General features: G+C 37.5%; 1 protein-coding gene across 1 annotated transcript in view; it reads left to right on the plus strand.

Annotated features, from left to right (window-relative positions):
* LOC127438460 (E3 ubiquitin-protein ligase RNF123-like) overlaps positions 1–22,953 on the plus strand; it is a 202,867-nt gene that overhangs the window by 157,246 nt on the left and 22,668 nt on the right. The window contains exon 37 of the mRNA XM_051694070.1: positions 18,238–18,332. Within this exon, the coding sequence (XP_051550030.1) occupies positions 18,238–18,332 (95 nt within the window). The remainder of the gene's footprint in view (positions 1–18,237; positions 18,333–22,953) is intronic.

Consider the following 22,953-nt stretch of genomic DNA (forward strand, 5'->3'; position numbering starts at 1 on the left):
AAGTGCCACTGCTTTTCTTTTAAACATTATTGTTAGTCATGTACTTGGCTAAGTTTCCATTGAATAGCAAGTCCAAGTCTACAAGGCGTTTAAAATATGAAAAACACTGATCTGTGCTCACAGTATTTTTTATTCATTTGGGAGCATATTGTGTGCGAAGTACAATGCGAGAATTAACAAAGTAGAAGCTGGCATGGTTGATTCTGGCATCGTTTCCTGAGCACTGTTGCTGATATTGTTATTGTGATGTTTTTTCTTTGTTCCCCTGGTCTTGTAAAGCAATTTCTTAAAAAACACAATGCATAAAGTTATTTTTAAGTAACAGAATTCTAAATCTAGTCGGATCACCATAAATTATGCATTACATACTTGGTTCTCTCAATTTCAGCATGGTTAACCATTTGCAAATCAGTATTGCTCAATGAATATGTTTTCATCCAAAAATGAAACTTTTGTCAACATTGGATCCTGTGGTTCCAAATCTGTTTGACTTTCTTCTGTGGAACACATAAGGATATATTTTACATAATTTTCCTTCTGCTATTTCCATACAATGAAAGTGGATGGGGATTTATACTACAAAGCTCCAAAAAATTTAAAATAAAGTCTGACTTTAGTGGCTTTTTTTTAAGTAGTCCTCAAATATAATTTATATTTGCACATACATTCATACATGGCCAATCAAAGCATATTGGTTTGACAACAATGACACCAATCATCATTAGTTCATTAGTTGCGTGTCTCAAAACTGAACTTGACAAGCTTGAACTGTTTAAATTGAACGAATTTGATTGAGATTTAAGAGCTGCGATGTAATAGAAGATTTTCAGCGAATAACAACTTAAATATTGGTCTGAAATCTCAAATGTCATTCATACTTGTGTTCATTTCCAATTCAAACTTTCCATGTCAAAGCATATTGTTTTGATGTCAATGATACAAATTGTCATTAGTTCATGAATTGCATGCCTCAAAAACTAGCATTGCTTGAATTGTATTAATCAAACTTAAATTGAGATTTGAGAGCTACGATGTAAAAGATTTTCGGCGAATGCCAATTTAAATTTTGGTCTTAATCTCAAATCTCATCCATGATCACATTCAATTCCAATTCAGTCTTGCCGCATCAAAGCATATTGGTTTGACGTCAGTGGCACCAGTTATCGTTAGTTCATTAGTTGCGTCTCACGAAACCGAACTCGATATGCTTGAATTGTTTTAATTGGACAAATTTGAGATTTAAGAGCTTCAATGTAAGGGAACATTTTCAGCAAATAACAACTTAAATATTGGTCTGAAATCTCAAATGTCATTCGTACTTGCGTTAATTTCCAATTCAAACTTGCCGCATCAAAGCATATTGGTTTGACGTCAATGATACCAATCATCATTAGTTCATTAGTTGCCTGTCTCAAAACCGAAAGTTGATTGAATTATTTTAATCAGACTTCGTTTGAGATTTGAGAGCTGCGATGTAAAAGAAGATTTTTAGCGAATACCAACTAAATTTAATCTTAATCTCAAATCTTATCCATGCTCACATTCATTTCCAATTCAAACTTGCCGCATCGAAGCATATTGGTTTGATTTGCACCATTCAATGGCACAATCGTCATCAGTTCACTAGTTGCGTCACTCGAAACCGAACTAGACATGCTTGAATTTTTTATTTAAAGGTTTTAATGTACACCAACACAGCTACACAAGCTACATAGATAATGAATGACTCTTGGAAACGTATCAAGTTGAGTGTGCTGGGTCCAAAAAAAAAAAAAAAAAAAGTATTTATATCAAAGAGGTCCAAGGAACCAGTAGAGTAATGAGGCAAGACAGACCGTAGGTGGTACACATTAGCACTTCAAAGGGTATGTCCATCTTAAAATGTCCAGGCCAACCGGTACACCTTTTATTGCGCAGTATCTAATAAAAGGTCAAAATATCACAGCCCCTTAGCGCTTCTTCAAACCAGAGTAGAAAGAAAATCGTCTTATTATCCTAGTAGCTCTGAATGAGGATTCACAGAGATGGTAATTGATGTAATACCACATGGGTTTTGACATGTATCTTCTAGGGTGAGTCGAAGGACTAATTAATGTCTAGAAGGCGTGGGAAAGATTCCCGGCTGCACTCTGAAGGACTTCAGTGTGTAGGAGGTTTTGGAGAATCGGCAGTGGACTTGTGTGGGCCAAACCCTTAATAAAACCTTAAAGAATTAGTTCACCCCTATGTTAAGGATATTAATCATTTACATTTTTTATTCGAATTATTTGCATGATATGTCGATCAATTAATTGAATTTATAATGTATATCAATATTTGCTGCTAAAAGCTCCCAAATAAAGAACATTCTAAAACATTACATTACTGTGGTAGTCAGAAGAGTAAATCATTGAATAGACGATGCAAAAAGTGACTTTTGAAGTCAATACATTGTTTATTTTTAAATTGATAAGAAGCCTGTCATTTGCATACCGTCCACAGCAATCCTTCTGCAATTGACTTTTTCAGACTGTCTGAGGTAGACCGTTCACACAGGATGTGTTCTTGAATTCCTTCTGCGCTATTTTTTTATTATTTGTTTATATTGCCTATGCATGTGTCAGACATTCACCTTTAGAGTTTCTCACGCTGGTTGCGTCGCCTCTTACTGGTTTTCAGTGTCTGGTGCTTTAAATTACACTTTTTTTAAGATGCTGTGTCAAGTTAAATGTTGTTTGAAACTTTGAAATTTGCATCTTGAGATCCCTGCATTCTGTCATTCAGCTGTCTTTGAATGCAAGAATGCTTGTGTGTGACAGTTGTACAGTCAGGGGGCATAATTAATTGCAATAATCTTTTAACACATTATTTTTCATATGATTTATCATACTAAATTAATTTGTTAAATTGACAGCCTTAATATACACCAATCAGCCACAACATTAAAAGTACCTGCCTAATATTGTGTAAGTCCCCTTCATGGCGCCAAAATAGCGCCAACCCGCATCTCAGAATAGCATTACTCATGGTTTGAGTATTTCTGTAACTGCTGATCTCCTGGGATTTTCACACACAACAGTCTCTAGAATTTACTCCAAATGGTGCCAAAAACAAAAAACATCCAGTGAGCGGCAGTTCTGTGGACTGAAATGCCTTGTTGATGAGAGAGGTCAACTGAGAATGGCCAGACTGATTTGAACTGACAAAGTCTACGGTAACTCAGATAACCGCTCTGTACAATTGTGGTGAGAAGAATATCATCTCAGAATGCTATTCTAAGATGCAGGTTGGTGCTGTTTTGGCAGCACGAGGGGGACTTACACAATATTAGGCAAGTGTTTTAATGTTGTGGCTGATCGGTGTATATGTGTAATATTTAACGCAACTTAATTTTTTGTCAGTTCCTCAAACAAAGCTATCGTATGGCTACTTAAGACTTTAAATATAGCACACAAGTTGAATGGAGCACCTTTGTGGTGCTTTAATGGGGTTTTATTATCATTTTTTTTAGCTTAATGGACCATGCTGATTGCAGCTCGCAAAAATATCATAGTACTTTTAGCTTGAAAAACTCCGATAGTAGGAAAATTCAATTTTACGGATTTTGATTAAGGTCGAGCGGCATAATTAATTGCGTAATTTATTTAACAAATTTTTTAAATAGTTTACAAAAAGGAGTGAATCACTGACAATGTGAGTCTGAGTCTTTAAAACGTATTAACTTTAAAAAAAGAAATGCTTTTTGAAAAATGTCTCGATGTGCTTTAAAAAGTGTTAACAAGTATTTCAATAAAGTTGTAAATAATGCATTTAAATGTGTAACAGGAATGTCTCACATGTTTAAAGTGTCTCTCTTCAAAATATTTGATGTTAAGGATTTTTTAAAGAAACTGTCTTCTGACGGGATGGAATGAACAGTGGGATCAATAGTAGATAATAGCCCTCATTTATTGCAAAGCATTTGTTGATCAAGTTTGAGTGTTCGATTGTGTCTGTGTTAGCATTGGAAGGTTTTTATTTGCATATCCTTTCACAAAAATACACTTCTCTTTACACCACTTTCTTTGACTAAATACAGGTGGTTTTCTATAGTTTTGTCTGGTTCCCTCTGATTTGGAGAGCAAATGGTCAGATCGTGAAGGTAGTCTGTGCTTTTTGTATTTAGGATACAGTCATTCCATAAAAACAGCAGCTTTAAACATATTAATTGCATATACATAATGTTGCTGTCTGATGAAAGGCACATAGCTCCAAAAAATTCATTATTCAAGAGCATGGAAATTTTTTTTTCTCATAAACAATTTTACAAAATGAATAGAAAACAACATAATCAATCACCTGTAGCACCATAAATAGAATCCTGCCATTACACATCTGTTAGTGAACTGTTTGATATTTTAATTGGATTTTTGTTAGTGAATGTGGACATACACAGTTTTCTTATCATGGGTTCCAATGGCACACGTTCAGTTACAGACTCGAGTCTAACTGTACCCAGAACTCAGCTGGTAGGTTATTGATTGCTAGAGAATATCTTTTTGGATATAATCTGAACTTTCACTTACTATTTTAGATCGAAATCAGTTTTATGACTAGGGTTTCTAGTCTGGTTGTTGAGTGGACAATTTGGTTTCGAGATGATGGAAATCTGGCAACCATATATGGCTGGTATAAAGCCACCTGACATTGTGCATGCATGAATGGCCTTGGTTGTCAGGAAAATCACAGAGCCAGCATGATGTAGGCAATCTCTTCACTACACTTCAAAAAAAAAAAAAAAAACCATAGTGTTATTTACAAAAATCTATGCTTTTGGACTCCTTTCATGATTGTACATATTTTAACACTGTTTTCAAAGAACAAGAGGAGATACTTTACCACCACTTTCTTGGTGGTGATGTTACAGATGAGCAGACGCTAAAGTTGACGCTCTTAAAAACATAAGGGCTGAACATACACGGTTTAGATGGACACTTCTCAAGGCCAATGGAGATACTTGTTTGTTGGTGTTTATTAATGCATTGTGAAAATAAGACAGTTGTTGCCCAGTAGCACTCTACATCACGCGAGAATGTTCAGCATCATCATATTGAAACAGTATGTTTATAATGCCATCTAGCACTTTAGAGTAGCAAGTGGACAGTTACTGTGGCAACGGTAGCAGGGAAAACTTAATTCTGTTTGAGTACCTTCTGTATAAGGGCTTTTCTAAGGATGTGTCTATGTACACATGTGTCAGACTGATGCCTTGGGAGCATCTCACTTTGGTTGCAGCACATTATAAACAGTGTTTTTAGGACGCTGTGTCAGGTTAAACCTAGTTTGAACTTTGAAAAACATGTCTTGAGACCCCTGCATTCGGAGTTGCAATCTGTTCAGCTGTGTTAAATTGCAAAAACGTGTTCCTCATCTTGTGCTGTCTGCTGTGAGTAATAAGTGCAGTTTGTTGCCTGCACAGCTGGAGTAGCGCTTACTGCCCCCTGCTGACTGGGACTCGTAAAAATAAACATGAATTTGGTACTCCAGCTTGAATTGCTCAGATGGAAGGAATATTCCTTATTAAGGGCACAGACCCAGTACCCATCTTTTTCGTTCTGTGGAGCAGAACAGCTTCCCAACAAATGCCTACAAACACTGATTTCCTACAGTTATTGTTTGTTTTTGTTTTTTTGGTGGGGTATCAGTATGTTAACCATGCTGGTATTCATTTTGGCTGTGTGAATATATTGTAGTGAGGGAAGAAAATAATACTGGATTTGTGTTTTTGGGTGGTATTTGTTTTTCCTTGAATCTATGCTAGCTCTGTTTGTATGATAGGTTTGATAGGTGGTTAATATGTTATGATCAGTGCTAATCATGTACTTTAAAACCTGGAAGGATTGGCCCATAAAAAAGCCAAAATTTTCATTAACACTGCCTCATTTGAATGCCCCTTATAAATATTCCATGTAAATATCACTGCGATATTTATAATTTGCAGGTGTTATGTGCACCCCATCTGCTCAAGCTCCTGCAACAGCTGTGGCTTTTGGATTTTTTTTTTTTTCCTGAAATATCAGTGTGTATCTGATTGGTGACATTAAGTTATAAGAGCCCCTAGAGAACGCCAGGCCCCTCAACAAGTTTGAGGCATTCCCTGGAGAAACATGTTAACTAGCCATCTCGCGTTAAATATCAGGGCTGACATCATAACAATCAGGCGTGTTTGTTGATAATTATTGTTGATTATTGGCAAAGCATACATCGTAGACGTCCTCACGCACATAGGACTTTATTCTCACCAATCAGGAATAATGAAACTGGATGTTGTTGGTGCAAAAACTTGGCATCAGTTGATTAATTATGGACTTTATTCATGTTAAGCTCTGGCACAATGTCAAGTGAGTAATCATGCAGTTACCCAATGGAGAGTTCTCTCTTCAAATGTGGGTACTTTTGGCCCTGTGGACTTTTGTAAAATAAGCTCTCATACAACGCACTTGTCACAGTCTTACTAGCTTATTTAATTTGTCTACTAACAATGTCCAACAGTGGACATACAGTACATGCATCGTCACAGAGGAATTGTCTTTTTTGTGATTTTTCTGAAACATGAATATTTCCACCATGTTATCATTTCGAGCACATCTCAAGTAATATACAGTATTTTGTTTTAAAACATTCTGTAGTGGAAATGACGGTGATGGAAATTACGTATTTAAACCTTCTTGGAATAAAATGGCCAAATTGTTTTGTCTTGCTAAGTCTGTTTCATTGCTAGCATTTTATGTATCCTAAATACACACAATAAAATAAAATATTATTTTTAGGGCTGTCAATGAGTTTTAATGGAATTAATTACATGGTGTAATCACAATTAATCACATATATAATTATTTGCTGAGAAAGCCCCTCAAATAACAATAATTTAATATATAATGATTAAATAATTATAAATAAAATATATATTATAAAAAAGTATTATTTGGATCATTATAATTAATTACATTATTGTGGCAGATGAGTAAAGCATTGATAAACCAAAACAAAAATTCCACAGCAATTCATTTTGCAGTTGAATTCGGTAATCAGTCCGAGATAGATTCATTATAAGGGTTTTCCTAAGGACGCATCAATGTACACCTGCGTCAGACGGATGCTTTTGGTGCTTCTCACTTTGGTTGCGTCGCATCATAAACATACCGTTTTTAGGTCACTGTGTCAAGTTAAATGTAGTTAGAAACTTAGAAAAACACGTCTTGAGATACTTGCATTTGGATTTGCGGTCCATCAAGTTGTGATTGAACCGTGGAGCTTTAAAATAAGGTTTGAATGCAAGAACTCATTCTTATCTTGTGACTTATGCTGTCTGCTGTCAGTGAGTGTGGTTGGTTTGTTCTCTGTATAAGCTGTGCGTTGCCTATACAGCTAGAGTTTCGCTCACTGCCCCCTGGAGAAAAAGCATGTGGTACTTCAAGCTTGAATTGCTCAGATGGTAGAAATATTCGGGGGACATGGTTAATTGTGTTAATTTTTTTAAGGTGTAATTTTTTTATATAATTAATCGCACTGAATTAATGAGTTAAATCGATGGCCCTAATTGTTTTCACATTATTTTTAACATTATTTTTAAGTGGTATTTACCTTGCTTTTTTAACACATCACATGTTTCATATTTCATTTCAAGCATGCTCTTCATTGACATGTTTCCCTCTATTAACAGGACACTAACTCAAAAATAATTTTTGCATTATAAATCTTAGTTATTTATGATTTATTTATTATTAGTTTATTCTTTTTTTTTTAGATGATCAGTTTAAAAAAATAAAATAGATTTAGGATGGATTTTCATATTTGAATGTTGCATTTTAATTTAAAAGTCTAGTTGTGGGACAAGTGTAAAACAAATGTGTAAATGAAAGGCTTTTGAAAAAGTAAGTAAAAGTTATTTTTATTTAGATGAAAAAAAAAATACATTTCATTTTGGTTTTCGACAGTGAAAATTTAATTTTTACAAGGAATTTCGGTCCCACTTTATATTAGATGTTTTTAACTACTATGTACTAACATTAAAATGCATTCAAGACAATGTACTTATTATAAAGTGCATCCGGAAAGTATTCACAGCGCTTCACTTTTTCCACATTTTGTCAAGTTACAGCCTTATTCCAAAATGGATTAAATTCATTATTTTCCTCAAAATTCTACAAACAATACCCCATAATGACAATGTGAAAGAAGTTTGTTTGAAATCTTTGCAAATTTATAAAAAAAAAAAAAAAAGAAATCACATGTACATAAGTATTCACAGCCTTTGCTCAATACTTTGTTGAAGCAACTTTGGCACCAATTACAGCCTCAAGTCTTTTTGAGTATGATGCTACAAGCTTGGCACACCTATTTTTGGGCAGTTTCTCCCATTCTTCTTTGCAGGACCTCACAAGCTCCATCAGGTTGGATGGGGAGCGTCGGTGCACAGCCATTTTCAGATCTCTCCAGAGATGTTCAATCGGGTTCAAGTCTGGGCTCTGGCTGGGCCACTCAAGGACATTCACAGAGTTGTCTCGTAGCCACTCCTTTGTTATCTTGGCTGTGTGCTTAGGGTCATTGTCCTGTTGGAAGATGAACCTTCACCCCAGTCTGAGGTCCAGAGCGCTCTGGAGCAGGTTTTCATCAAGGATGTCTCTGTACATTGCTGCATTCATCTTTCCCTCGATCCTGACTAGTCTCCCAGTTCCTGTCGCTGAAAAACATCCCCACAACATGATGCTGCCACCACCATGCTTCACTGTAGGGATGGTATTGGCCAGGTGATGAGTGGTGCCTGGTTTCCTCCAGATATGACGCTTGCCATTCAGGCCAAAGTGTTCAATCTTTGTTTCATCAGACCAGAGAATTTTGTTTCTCATGGTCTGAGAGTCCTTCAGGTACCTTTTGGCAAACTCCAGGCGGGCTGTCATGTGCCTTTTACTGAGGAGTGGCTTCCGTCTGGCCACTCTACCATACAGGCCTGATTGGTGGAGTGCTGCAGAGATGGTTGTTCTTCTGAAAGGTTCTCCTATCTCCACAGAGAAACGCTGGAGCTCTGTCATAGTGACTGTCGGGTTCTTGGTCACCTCCCTGACTAAGGCCCTTCTTCCCCGATCGCTCAGTTTGGCCTGGTGGCCAGCTCTAGGAAGAGTCCTGGTGGTTCCAAACTTCTTCCATTTACGGATGATGGAGGCCACTGTGCTCATTGGGGCCTTCAATGCTGCAGACATTTTTCTGTACCCTTCCCCAGATCTGTGTCTCGATACAATCCTGTCTCGGAGGTCTACAGACATTTCCTTGGACTTCATGACTTGGTTCATGGCTGACATGCACTGTTAACTGTGGGACCTTATATAGACAGGTGTGTGCCTTTCCAAATCATGTCCAATCAACTGAATTTACCACAGGTGGACTCCAATCAAGTTGTGGATACATCTCAAGGATGATCAGTGGAAACAGGATGCACCTGAGCTCAATTTTGAGTGTCATGGCAAAGGCTGTGAATACTTATGTACATGTGATTTTTTTTTTCGTTTTTTTTTTATTTTTAATAAATTTGCAAAGATTTCAAACAAACTTCTTTCATGTTGGCATTATGGGGTATTGTTTGTAGAATTTTGAGGAAAATAATGAATTTAATCCATTTTGGAATGAGGCTGTAACAACAAAATGTGGAAAAAATTAAGCGCTGTGATTACTTTCCGGATGCACTGTATAACTACATTGTTCTGCAAAATTGTCACAAGATTCACATTTGCTACTACTGAGGTTGAGGTACGGGTGTGTTTAGGGGTAGGGTTAGGGTTTAGGTTTAGGATTCAGGTTAACAGCATAATTACAGAAGTAATTAAATGCATGTACATTAAATGGAAGTACAATGCAACAGCACATATGTAAATAATAAGTACATTGTATCAAATGCTTAAGTACATTAGTTAAAGACACCTAATATGAAGTGGGTCCAGAATTTCTAAAGGTAATTTTCTGGCCACAATCTGTCATGTCCTGAAACCCAAGTTTACGGTAACTAAAACTTTGTTTGAAAACGCTATGCTAACATAAAACTTTTCACCATCTTTTCAAATGCTATTTAGGGGGGTCAGACACCCTGATTTACATTAACAATCACAGCACTGTTTTACATAACAAACAGAAAAGGGTGGGAATCTGTTTAAAAATCAACATTTTGGACTGAAAAATACCAGTTGTAGAAACATTCATTTACAGAAAAAGAACAGTAATGTTCCAAAAGGCATAAAATAGTTGTTCTCCACTTTGTCTTTTCTCTCGCATTAAGATGTCGGCTGTCAATGCTGTTCATCTGTCCAAAACATTGAACAGAGCAGGAGTGATTGGCAATGTCAGGGCCAATTTTGGCACTTGCAGACTAGACGGGCATGAAATTGCTGTTGGGAATGTAAAATCTGAAGGAAAAATGAGCCTTGCAGACCTCCAAACGAGAGTCTAAAATTATCAAACTGATCTCGGAGTCCCAATGCATTCATGATGAGCATGATGGGGAGGGATCTTTCACATGGTTCCCTTATAGCAATTAGATTGAGGAGCCCTAGGCTAAAGCCAATGACTGATGGATGGAATAATGAAGTAGATGCAATATCTGGCATTGATCTTTTTGTGCCAGTCAAGGCTATTGAAGCATTTGAGTGACAGTCACAACTATAGTCTCTCCCTGGCATTTGCATAGAGTATAACTGAGTAAATGTTATACAGTGGGGTTCAGAAGTCTGAGTTCACCTTGGAATTCTGGGATCTTTTTTGACTGAAACCTTGATATAAATGCGATGTTTTAGAAATAAAAAAAGAAAAAAAGTAAAGCAAAGAAACATTCTGAGGTAAAATAAATAAGAAATATTTACGATTCTGATCTCTAGGTCACTTGACAAATGCAAGGAAATTTGTTACATCAATCATGTTAACTGCTTCGTACAAAAGGTCCGATTTCCTTGCTTCCATTTAAGCACACAAGACGCTCATTGGAACATTCTCAAATCATGCTGCAATAACATGGATAATCGGGTAGTGCACAAACCTGTGGAGTTCATGCTAGCTGGAGTGCATGCTGTCATTAAAGTTAAAGGGTGAATTCAGTTTACTCACTTAAATTCTTATGTTGATAATATAATAATAATGTGTAATAAAGAAAATTGAATTAAATTAGAAAAAACAAACTAAATATTTACCGTAAAAGGTATTATGACAATTGTACGGCAAAAAAATTTTTTTGTTCGCATAGTCACTAATAACAAGAAACATTCAAATGCCACTTCATGTCAAAAACGTTGCCGACTCCTTGTTTAGTATGTAGTTTATTGCTTTAATCCTCCAGCCTTCAAGGTCTTCTTTAAAAATCAACGCCAATCCCAGTTTCAGTATCATCTCAGAATTGCAACATCCAGAATGAGCATTACTTATTTTGCATGTGCTGCTGTATCCAGATACAAATCTATAAAAGATTTGTTAAAAATAAAATATTTATATTTAAATAATATGTTGGTAACACTTTACAATAAGGTTCTATAGTAAATGTATTATGTATCATGAACTAACAATGAACAATGATTTGTACAGCATTTAATCTTGGTTAATGTTAATTTATCAAAATGTGATTGTTTATTGTTTGTACATGCTAGTTCATAATGCATAAATTAATGTAAATGTATTCAACTTTTTGTAACTCTTTACAATAAGGGTGTATTTGTTAACAATTTTAAATGCATTAGGTGTCGTGAACTAAAAATAAACAAAATATTTTTACAGCATTTATTAAACATATTAGTATTATTTTTGTAAAAGTATTGTTATCTGTTAATTCACGTTAACTAATATGGATAAATAATGTTAACGAATACAAACTTTTATTGTAAAAAGTGATTAGTATATTCAAATCAAATCAAATCAAATCACTTTATTCAGAAATGAACATCAACCAAGATTAATAAATGCTGTAAAGTATTGTTTATTGTTTAATCATGTTAATGTTAATGATTGGATTAACTGATGTTAACGAATACCTTTTTGTTGTTTGTAATGTTGGCTGGCAACAAGGTAAACGAAGAGACGATGATGAAGTGCGATGATCTCAAGTGCAGTTTATTAACAAGGTGTATTCCAAAACATGAATCCAAATGTGAACACAAAACATAAACATGAACTAGACTTGACTAAACTTGACTTGGCTTGACTATGAAACAAAAATAAACATAACATGACTTGATCATCGAACCAACATTGCACAAACAATACTCGACCCTGGACAATGGCAAACATGAGGGTTAAAAACTAGGACTTGGTAGAACACATGACAATGATAACCAATGAACACTTAGGACTCTAAACAAGATAACAAGACTGCTAACAACCTAATGAAACAATGAACCAATGGGGACAAGACACAAGAACATGGGAAACACATGACCAGGAAACAGGAACAAACATGGCATGGAACTAATTTAAAGTAAAAGACATGAACAAAAACACATACAATCCTGACATAGTTTTACCAAAATTGTAATAAAATAATAAGTAGTATATTAACATGATTGCTTGTGCCAGACGGCTGGTTTGAGTATTTCTGTAACTGCTGATCTCCTGGGGTTTTCATGTGCAACAGTCTCTAGTGTGTATAGAGAATTGTGCGAATTACAAAAAAACGACCAGTGAGCGGCAGTTCTGTGGACGAAAACGCCTAAGAGAGGTCAACGGAGAATGGCCAGACTGGTTTGAACTGACAGAAAGGCTACAGTAACTCAGATAACCCCTCTGTACAAATTTTGTGAGCAGAATCTTAGAATGCACATGTCAAACCTTGAGGCGGAAGGCCTACAACAGCAGAAGACCACGTTGGGTTCCAATTCTGTCAGCCAAGAACAGAAAACTGAGGCCCATCCGCCTCAATTTTCGACGTGTTGTACATTCAGAAATGCTTTTCTGCATTTTGTAACAGAAAATACTTTTGTAACACGTTTATTTAGGTTACTATAACCTTCCTGTCAGCTTGGACCAGTCTGTCCATTCTCCTCTGACCTCTATCATTAATGAGCCGTTTTTGACCTTAGAACTGCTGCTCGCTGGATGTTTTTTGTTTTTGGCACCATTCTCTTTACACTGTAGAGACTGTTGTGTGTGAAAATCTCAGGAGATCAGCAGTTACAGAAATACTCAAACTAGCCTATCTGGCACCAACAATCATGCCACAGTCTAAATCACTTAGATCATATGTTTTCCCCATTCTGATGTTCGGCACACATCCGTACACTAGTGGAGGTCAGTGAGAAAGAGAAGCCGGTAAATACGGTTTTGGATGCGGGTAGAACAGCGAGCAACACACTCACTTTGGTTCCGGCTCTAGAGCCCCCGCAGCAGGGCATTTGGGTGACGTCTCCGTGGCATACTCGCTTTGCAAAGCAACACCACTCTCCCGTTCCTGTTAGGGTTTCCAATCGATTCTCCCCACTCAGTGATGCACCCACTGAGAATCATGTTGAAAGAGCCCTAATAAGTGGTGATTCTATTGTAAGGAACGTGGAAATAGAGACTCCAGCCAACATTGTTAAATGCATTTTGGGGGCTCGGGTGTCTGACATCAGATCAGATTTACAAGTGCTGGCTATTGCTAAATGCTAATTTCTAAAATTGTTATTCATGTTGGCACTAATGATGTCTAGCTTCACCAGTCGGAGATCACTAGAGATAATAATAAAGAGGTGTGTGAACCTGCAAAAACGATGTCAGACACTGTAATATGCTCAGGCCCCCTCCCTACTCATCGTGGTGGCAAGGTTTATAGTAGATTAGTGTCCCTGAACAACTGGATGTCTGAGTGGTGTCTGGAGAGTAGCATAGGATTCATAGAAAATTGGAAGAGTTTTTGGGGTAGACCTGACCTGCTAAAGAGAGATGGATTCCATCCCTCCAGGGGAGGTGCCGCTCTCCTCTCTAATAATTTGGCTCATAGTCTTAATGATAGTATTTGGGGGCCTGGGTAGCTCATCGAGTAATGATGCTGACTACCACCCCTGGAGTCGCGAGTTCGAATCCAGGGCATGCTGAGTGACTCCAGCCAGGTCTCCTAAGCAACCAAATTGGCCCGTTTGCTAGGGAGGGTAGAGTTACATGGGGTAACCTCCTTGTGGTCACGATTAGTGGTTCTCGCTCTCAATGGGGCATGTGGTAATTTGTGTTTGGATCGCGGAGAATAGCATGAGCCTCCACATGCTGTGAGTCTCCGTGGTGTCATGCACAGCAAGCCACATGATAAGATGTCCAGATTGACTGTCTCAGAAGCGGAGGCAACTGAGACTTGTCCTCTGCCACCCGGATTGAGGTGAGTAACCACGCCACCACGAGGACCTACTAAGTAGTGGGAATTGGGCATTCCAAATTGGGGAGAAAAAGGGAATAAAAAATAAATAAATAAATAAAAAATAAAAAATTATAGTATTTGACTAACTGGGGCCCAGGTCAGGAAGCAGACACACTGGTTAATCTGAACGTCTGCTAGCTGCTTTGAGATGTCACATAGGTCACAATACTACAACACATAACTACAACACATAGAGTGTATCACCTAGATATCATATGGAAATCATTTAGAAAATGTTTTATTAAGGTCAAACTCGAAAAAAGCATAACAATTTAAGATAAACAATTTAAGGTAAGGCTACTAAACATTAGATCTCTATCTACCAAAGCACTAATTGTAAATGAAATTACTACAGATCATATTTTGGATGCGCTCTGTTTGACTGAAACCTGGCTTAAACCAGATGAATATATTAGTTTAAATGAATCTACTCCCCCAGGTTATTGTTATAAACATGAGCCTCATCTGAAGGGCAGAGGAGGAGGTGTTGCTACAATTTACAGTGAAGTTTTTGGTGTTACTCAGAGGACAGGATATAAGCTTAATATGACACCGTTAGATATAAATAAAAAATCTGTCATCTTTTGCCCTTGCTACATTATAAAGATCACCCGGGCCTTACTCTGGTTTCCTTGTTGAATTTGCAAATTTTCTCTCTGATCTAGTAGTTAATGTAGATAGATCTTTAATTGTTGGTGACTTCAACATTCACATAGATAATGAAAATGACACATTGAGATTAGCATTTATTGATATTCTCAACTCTCTTGGAGTCAGACAAAAGGGCAGGACATGTATGTTAGATCCAATACCAACTAAGCTCTTAAAAGAGGTATTCCCAGAAATCTCAGAACCTCTTCTTAATATTATTAACTCCTTGCTATCCTTAGGACATGTCCCAAGAAACTGTAAAATGGCAGTTATCAAACGCTTATTAAGAAGCCACAGCTTGATCCTAGAGAACTGGCTAATTACAGACTGATTTCAAATCTACCATTTATGTGAAAATACTAGAAAGGTAGTGTCCTCCCAACTGTGTTTCTACAGAGAAATGGTATATATGATCAATTTCAGTCAGGATTTAGGCCCCATCACAGTTTAAAAGATGCACTTATAAGAGTTATAGATGACTTGTTCTTATAATCTGATTGAGGCTGCATTTCTCTTCTAGTGCTTTTAGATCTTAGTGCTGCCTTCGACATGATAGATCACAACATTCTCTTGAATAGGCTGGAGAATTATGTTGGCATTAGTGGACTTGCATAAGCATGGTTTAGGTCCTATTTATCAGACCGCTACCACTTTATATGTGTGAATGAGGAATTGTCATTCAAACAAAAGTTAAGTATGGAGTGCCACAGGGATCAGTTTTAGGACCTCTGCTTTTCTCCTTATACATGCTTCCCTTGGGAGATATTATCAGGAATCATGGAATAAGTTTCCACTGTTATACCGATGATACCCAACTTTATATTTCTTCTAAACTCAATGAAAATTCACAATTCTCCAAATTAGCAGTGTATCAGTGAAATCAAAGATTGGATGGCCATAAATTTCCTTCTACTCAGTTCCGACAAAACAGAGGTACTAATGATCGGACCAAAAACCTTTAAAAATAAGCTGCTAAAATATAATTTGACTCTCGATGGATGTACTGTTACGTCATCTTCTTCAGCAAAGAACTTAGGTGTTATATGTGATGTCAATCTGTCCTGAAAAATCTAATTTCCAATGTTTGTAGAACAGCATTCTTCAACCTGAGAAATATTGCTAAATTGCGACACATGCTCTCTGTTGCTGATGCTAAAAAATGTATTCATGCGTTCATGACCTAAAGACTAGATTATTGTAATGCATTACTGGGAGGATGTCCAGCAAGTTCAATAAATAAACTTCAATTGGTTCAAAATGCAGCTACCAGAGTGCTGACTAGAACTAAGAAATATGATTATATTAGCCCACTTTTATCGTTGTTACATTCATTTTAAAATTCTGTTAACTACATGCACTAATTTGAAAGCTTTGAATGGTCTAGCTCCACAGTACTTAAGTGACCTTCTGACACGCTATATTCCGTCACGTTCATTACGATTACAAAATTCTGGCTTGTTAATAATTCCAAGAATATCAAAATCCACAAAAGGAGGTAGATCCTTGTCATACTTGGCTCCTAAACTATGGAATAGTCTCCCTAACACTGTTTGGGATGCAGACACACTCACTCAGTTTAAGTCTAGACTAAAGACTCATCTATTCAGTCATACACCTAATTTATCCTTCAACTCACAATTAGGCTGTTTTAGATACAGTAGGTCTGCCAGAACCAGAAACATCCATCATGATCTATAGCTCTGCATAAAATTGAATGGCATCTATGCTAATATTATTCTATATATTTCCATGTCTCAACCTGGAATATCCCCCTCGTACCACCAAAATAGCTCTGACCCATTGAAGCATGGACTCCACAAGACCTCTAAAGGTGTCCTGTGATATCTGGCACCAAGACTTTAGCAGCAGATCCTTTAAGTCCTGTAAGTTGTGAGGTAGGGCCTCCGTGGATCGGACTTGTTGGTCCAGCACATCCCATAGATGCTCAATTGGATTGAGATCTGGGGAATTTTTAGGCCAAGTCAACACCTTGAACTCTTTGTCATGTTCCTAAAACCATTCCTGAACAATTTTTGCAGTGTGGCAGGGCACATTATCCTGCTGAAAGAGGCCACTGCAATCAGGGAATACCGTTGCCATGAAGGTGTGTACGTGGTCTGCAACAATCTTTAGGTAGGTTGTACGTGTCAAAGTAACATCCACATGAATGCCAGGACCCAAGGTTTCCCAGCAGAACATTGCCAAGAGCATCACAATGCCTCCGCCGGCCTGCCTTCTTCCCATAGTGCATCCTGCTGCCATCTCTTCCCCAGGTAAATGACGCACACGCACCCGGCCGCCCACATGATCTAAAGGAAAACATGATTCATCAGACCAGGCCACCTTCTTCCATTGCTACATGGTCCGGTTCTGATGCTCACGTGCCCATTGTAGGTGCTTGTGGCGGTGGACAGGGTCAGCATGGACACTCTGACCGGTCTGCGGCAATCCAGCACCTTACGCAGCAAGCTGCGATGCACTGTATGTTCTGACACCTTTCTGTCATGGCCAGCATTAAGTTTTCCAGCAATTTGTGCTACAGTAGCTCTTCTGTGGGATTGGACCAGATGGGAAGCCTTCGCTCCCCACGTGCATCAATGAGCCTTGGGCGCCCATGATCCTGTCACCGGTTCACCGGTTGTCCTTCCTTGGACCACTTTTGGTAGATACTAACCACTGCATACTGGGAACACCCCACAAGACCTGCCGTTTTGGAGATGCTCTGACCCAGTCATCTGGTCATCACAATCTGGCCCTTGTCATAGTCGCTGAGATCCTTACGCTTGCCTGTTTTTCCTGCTTCCAACACATGAAATTCAAGAACTGACTGTTCACTTGCTACCTAATATATCCCACCCCTTGACAGGTGCCGATGTAACGAGATAATACGTTATTTACTTCACCTGTCAGTGGTTTTAATGTTGTGGCTGTTCAGTGTGTATATATATATATATATATATATATATATATATATATATATATAGAATAAAATTTCCAGTATTGCAAATACTGTACAGAGTTCTTGTCTTGGTGATATGACACATACAGTCATCATTAATAAATTTGGTCCATGTTTAGTCATCTCCTGCAAAGGCCTGGGTTGTGTTTGTTTTTTAGGTGCATTGATTTGGAAGAGCTCACCGTGAGCAATTCTTCAAATGTACAGTTTATTATTGCTGTGTGAAAAGTCTGATATTTTCTTTTGTTTCATGTAGATACGGACTACATCAGCGCAGAAGAAGAGCAGAAGGTAGAACAGATGCTGGTTTTTCTGACAGAGGATTCCAAACAGGCAGCGGCCAGCACAGCAGTGAGTACACCTAGCCACCAGCCACTCCTTACACCCTTCTTCCTTCACTTTATATTTAAGCAATATCACATGAGCAAGAGTGTTGATATTCAGACCAATATTGCTTTTATACAACAAATTTAAAAATAATTCAATAATATTGAGTTACGCACGTTTCAATAAAAGTAGTTCCAAAATCACATAATTAAACATACAAAAAATCCCCTTGAAGCAGACCTAGACAAGTGGTGCTGGGGAGGAGGATGGTTTTAGAGAGAAAACTTTTAGCGTGTTGCAGTTAAACCGGCTTACCTGCAAATATCTGATGCAATTTAAATGCTGGACAAAGAGGGAGTACACTTTTGATTGGCTAACAGATTACATGTCAAAGGACCTATCACCTTGTACCCTGCAAGTCGATTAGCTAACAGATTACAAGTTCAAAGGACCTATCAACTTGCGCCGTATAGAGTTTCATAACTGAAAGCTCCTTAAACAAATATATGTGAGTAGCTTTTAGACAGCATTACGGTGGGTGGCAATAAAAGCCTGTTAGTGATTTCTGAAGTGGAATTACAACATTCCCTTAGGTTTTTGTAGTGTAGTGTTAATGCAATGGCTGCCCCATTCAGGTCTTTCCCCTGCAGCATTAGACAGCAGAAAGCAAGTTCTTCTCAAGAGCATCCTCCCTATGCAGAGAGAAATATGATCGGCCATTCCCATCTCCCCTCAGTGCACCACCAGAGCTACCAATACAGAGTAATGTGAATTTGATTTTGAACAGATAATTCGCCTCTGTTTTAAATTGAGTTGTGCAATCTGGTGCATCGCATCATGAATAAACCTATTTGTTTTCTGTAATAACCATATAACCTTTGATAACTAATATATATATATATATATACACACACACACACACTGGCGGCCAAAGTTTGGAATAGTACAGATGTTGCTGTTTCGGAAGGAAATTGTTACTTTATTTCACCAAAGTGGCATTCAACTGATCACAAAGTATAGTCAGGACATTACTGATGTAAAAAACAGCACCATCACTACTTAATTTTTTTTATTTTTGATCAAATCTAGACAGGCCCCATTTACAGCAGCCATCACTCAAACACCTTATTCTTGAGTAATCATGCTAAATTGCTAATTTGGTACTAGAAAATCACTTGCCATTATATCAAACATGGTTGAAAGCTATTTGGTTCATTAAATGACCATTAAATTAACATTGTCTTTGTGTTTGTTTTTGAGTTGCCACAGTATGCATTGAGATTGGCATGTCTTAAGGCCAATATTAGGTCAAAAATTGCAAAAAATAAACTTTTTTTGAAAGCTTTCTCTAGAAACTTGTCAATCATTGTTTTAAGGAATGAAGGCTAAACAATGCTTGAAATTGCCAAAAAAGAATTCATACAATGGTGTGTACTACAGTCTTCAAAGACAAAGGGCAACTGGCTCTAACAAGGACAGAAAGAGATGTGGAAGGCCAGATGTACAACTAAACAAGAGGATAAGTACATCAGATTCTCTAGTTTGAGAAATAGATGCCTCACATGTCCTCAGCTGACAGCTTCATTGAATTCTACCCGCTCAACACCAGTTTCATGTACAACAGTAAAGAGAAGACTCAGGGGTGCAGGCCTTATGGGAAGAACTGTGAAGAAAAAGCCACTTTTGAAACAGAAAAACAAAAAGAAAAGGTTAGAGTGGGCAAAGACAACAGATAATTGGAAAAGAGTGTTATGGATCTTAACCCCATTGAGCTTTTGTGGGATCAGCTAGACTGTAAGGTGTGTGAGAAGTGCCCGACAAAACTGCCACATCTATGGCAAGTGCTACAGGAAGTGTGGGGTGAAATGTCACCTGAGTATCTGGACAAACTGACAGCTAGAATGCCAAGGATCTGCAAAGCTGTCATTGCTGCACGTGGAGAATTTTTTGATAAGAACTCTTTGAAGTAGTTGAAGTAGTTCTGAATTTTTTTTTTTCAAATTGTAATAGTCATTTTTCACGTTATTAATGTCCTGACTATATATTGTGATCAGCTGAATGCCACTTTGGTGAATAAAAGTACCAATATTATTTGGTAGCATTGCCTTTAAATTGTTTAACTTGGGTCAAACTTCCACAAGCTTCTTACAATAAGTTGCTTGAATTTTGACCCATTCCTCTAGACAGAACTGGTGTTTCTGAGTCAGGTTTGTAGGCCTCCTTGCTCACACATGCTTTTTCAGTTCTGCCCACACATTTTTTATCAGATTGAGGTCAGGGCTTTGTGATGGCCACTCCAATATCTTGACTTTGTTGTCCTTAAGCCATTTTGCCACAACTTTGGGGGCATGCTTGGGGTCATTGTCCATTTGGAAGACCCATTTGCGACCAAGCTTTAACTTCATGGCTGATGTCTTGAGATGTTGTTTCAATATATTCAAAATATATCCACATAATTGTCCTTCCTCATGATGCCATCTATTTTGTGAAGTGCATCAGTTCCTCCTGCAGCAAAGCACCCCCACAACATGATGCTCCATCCCCCATGATTCACAGTTGGGATGGTGTTCTTTGGCTTGCAAGCCTCACCCTTTTATCTCCAAACATAACAATGGTCATTATGGCTAAAAATTAAAATTTTTGTTTCATCAGACCAGAGGAAACTTCCCAAGAAGTAAGATCTTTGTCCCCATGTGCACTTGCAAACTGTAGTCTGGCTTTCTTATGGTGATTTTGGAGCATTGGCTTCTTCCTTGCTGAGCAGCCTTTCAATTTATGTCGATATAGGACTTGTTTTACTGTGGATAAAGATACTTGTCTACCTGTTTCCTCCAGCATCTTCACAAGGTCCTTTGCTGTTGTTCTGGAATTGATTTGGACTTTTCACACCAAACTATGTTCATCTCTAGGAGACAGAATGCGTCTCTCCTTCCTGAGCGGTATGATGGCTGCGTGATCCCTTGGTTTTTATACTTGCATAGTATTGTCTGTACAGATGAACATGGTACCTTCAGGCATTTGGAAATTGCTCCCAAGGATGAACCAGACTTGTGGAGGTCCAAAACATTTTTTCTGAGGTCTTGGCTGATTTCTTTTGATTTTCCCATGATGTCAGGCAAATGAGTTTGAAGGTAGGCCTTAAAATACATCCACAGGTACACCTCCAGTTCAGTACACCTCTTATCAGAAGCTGATTGCCTAACTGTCTGAAGGCTTGACATCATTTTCTGGAATTTTCCAAGCTGCTTAAAGGCACAGTTAACTTAGTGTATGTAAACTTCTGACCCACTGGAATTGTGATATAGTCAAGTAAATGTGAAATAATCTGTCTGTAAACGATTGTTGGAAAAATTACTTGTGTCATGCACAAAGTAGATGTCCTAAACAACTTGCCAAAACTATAGTTTGCTAATATTAAACACTCTGTGGAGTGGTTAAAAATTAGTTTTAATGACTTCAAACTAAGTGTATGTAAACTTCTGACTTCAACTGTATATATATATATATATATACCGGTACACTGGGGTCCAAAAGCCTGAGACTGCTATTGAAAATGATTCCATTTAGCATATTTGTGAGTTAATACAGTTTTTTTTTTTTTTCATTATACATTACAATTTGAGTGGAATGTTGCAAAATAACATAAATGAAACAGTGATCTTTTCATCATGGTTTGTTTCATCACTCCAAAAGGGATGTTTTGTTTCAACATTTTATCTTTCCACTTGCACTATTTGGACTGTCTGGTGGATCACACTCCTACTGATCCATACCATCACTCTGGACTATACTTTTGACTTGGGCACCATTGTTGTTTGTAGTATGTATACTGTGTTTGTTGTTATATTGTTTGGTTTGCTTGTTTTGTTTACATGCACTTTTATGTTTGAGCATTGGCTGAAAGCGCTATATAAAGTAAACATGTTGTTGTTATTGTCATTATTAGTGGTAGTAACTCGGTCAATCGCATGACACAGGTTGTCATGTGTTGTCAACATGGCAGCGCCCATGAGGGGGAGACCCGCTCAATGTAAAATTACATGGATTTTATTGAGCTACTGACATGTGACATGACATGTGTACATCATGTTCAACTTATTTCTAAACAGTGCTATTACATGTCAATGTGTAAAAAAAAATTAATTAGCAAAACAAGTACTGAGTGCACCTTTAAAATCCATGTCCATTTGTCAACTACCCTCTGGAAATATTATGATAAATATAGAGAAACCTTCATTAAGCGTATGTTGAACACAGTAGCATTCACATTTTAACATTTTTACCTCAGAGAGCTGCATGTTGATTTGTCTTTTTACTTCTCAAACTGTCTCTTGTTATTGGATATTCCTGGAACAGTATGCAGTGTCTCTTGAAACTAAATTTTCGGTCAAAGCTGCAGCATTTTCATGATATCTAAGAACATTTTCTTAACCTTCTCTTCTGATTAGAATTACTGTTCTAATTATCGTCAGTATTTCTGTCATTACATTCCAGAAGATGCTAAAATCACAGAATTGTGCCAAATTACAGAAGCAATCATACAGCAGTTTGAGTAAAACCAACAATTTGTTCACATTTAGTTCATTTATATATTTTTAGGTGTTCAAGTGATTTTGGATTTCAGTATGATTTATTGTTTCGTACA

This window comes from Myxocyprinus asiaticus, chromosome 49, assembly GCF_019703515.2.
Source record: "Myxocyprinus asiaticus isolate MX2 ecotype Aquarium Trade chromosome 49, UBuf_Myxa_2, whole genome shotgun sequence".
NCBI lineage: Eukaryota > Metazoa > Chordata > Actinopteri > Cypriniformes > Catostomidae > Myxocyprinus > Myxocyprinus asiaticus.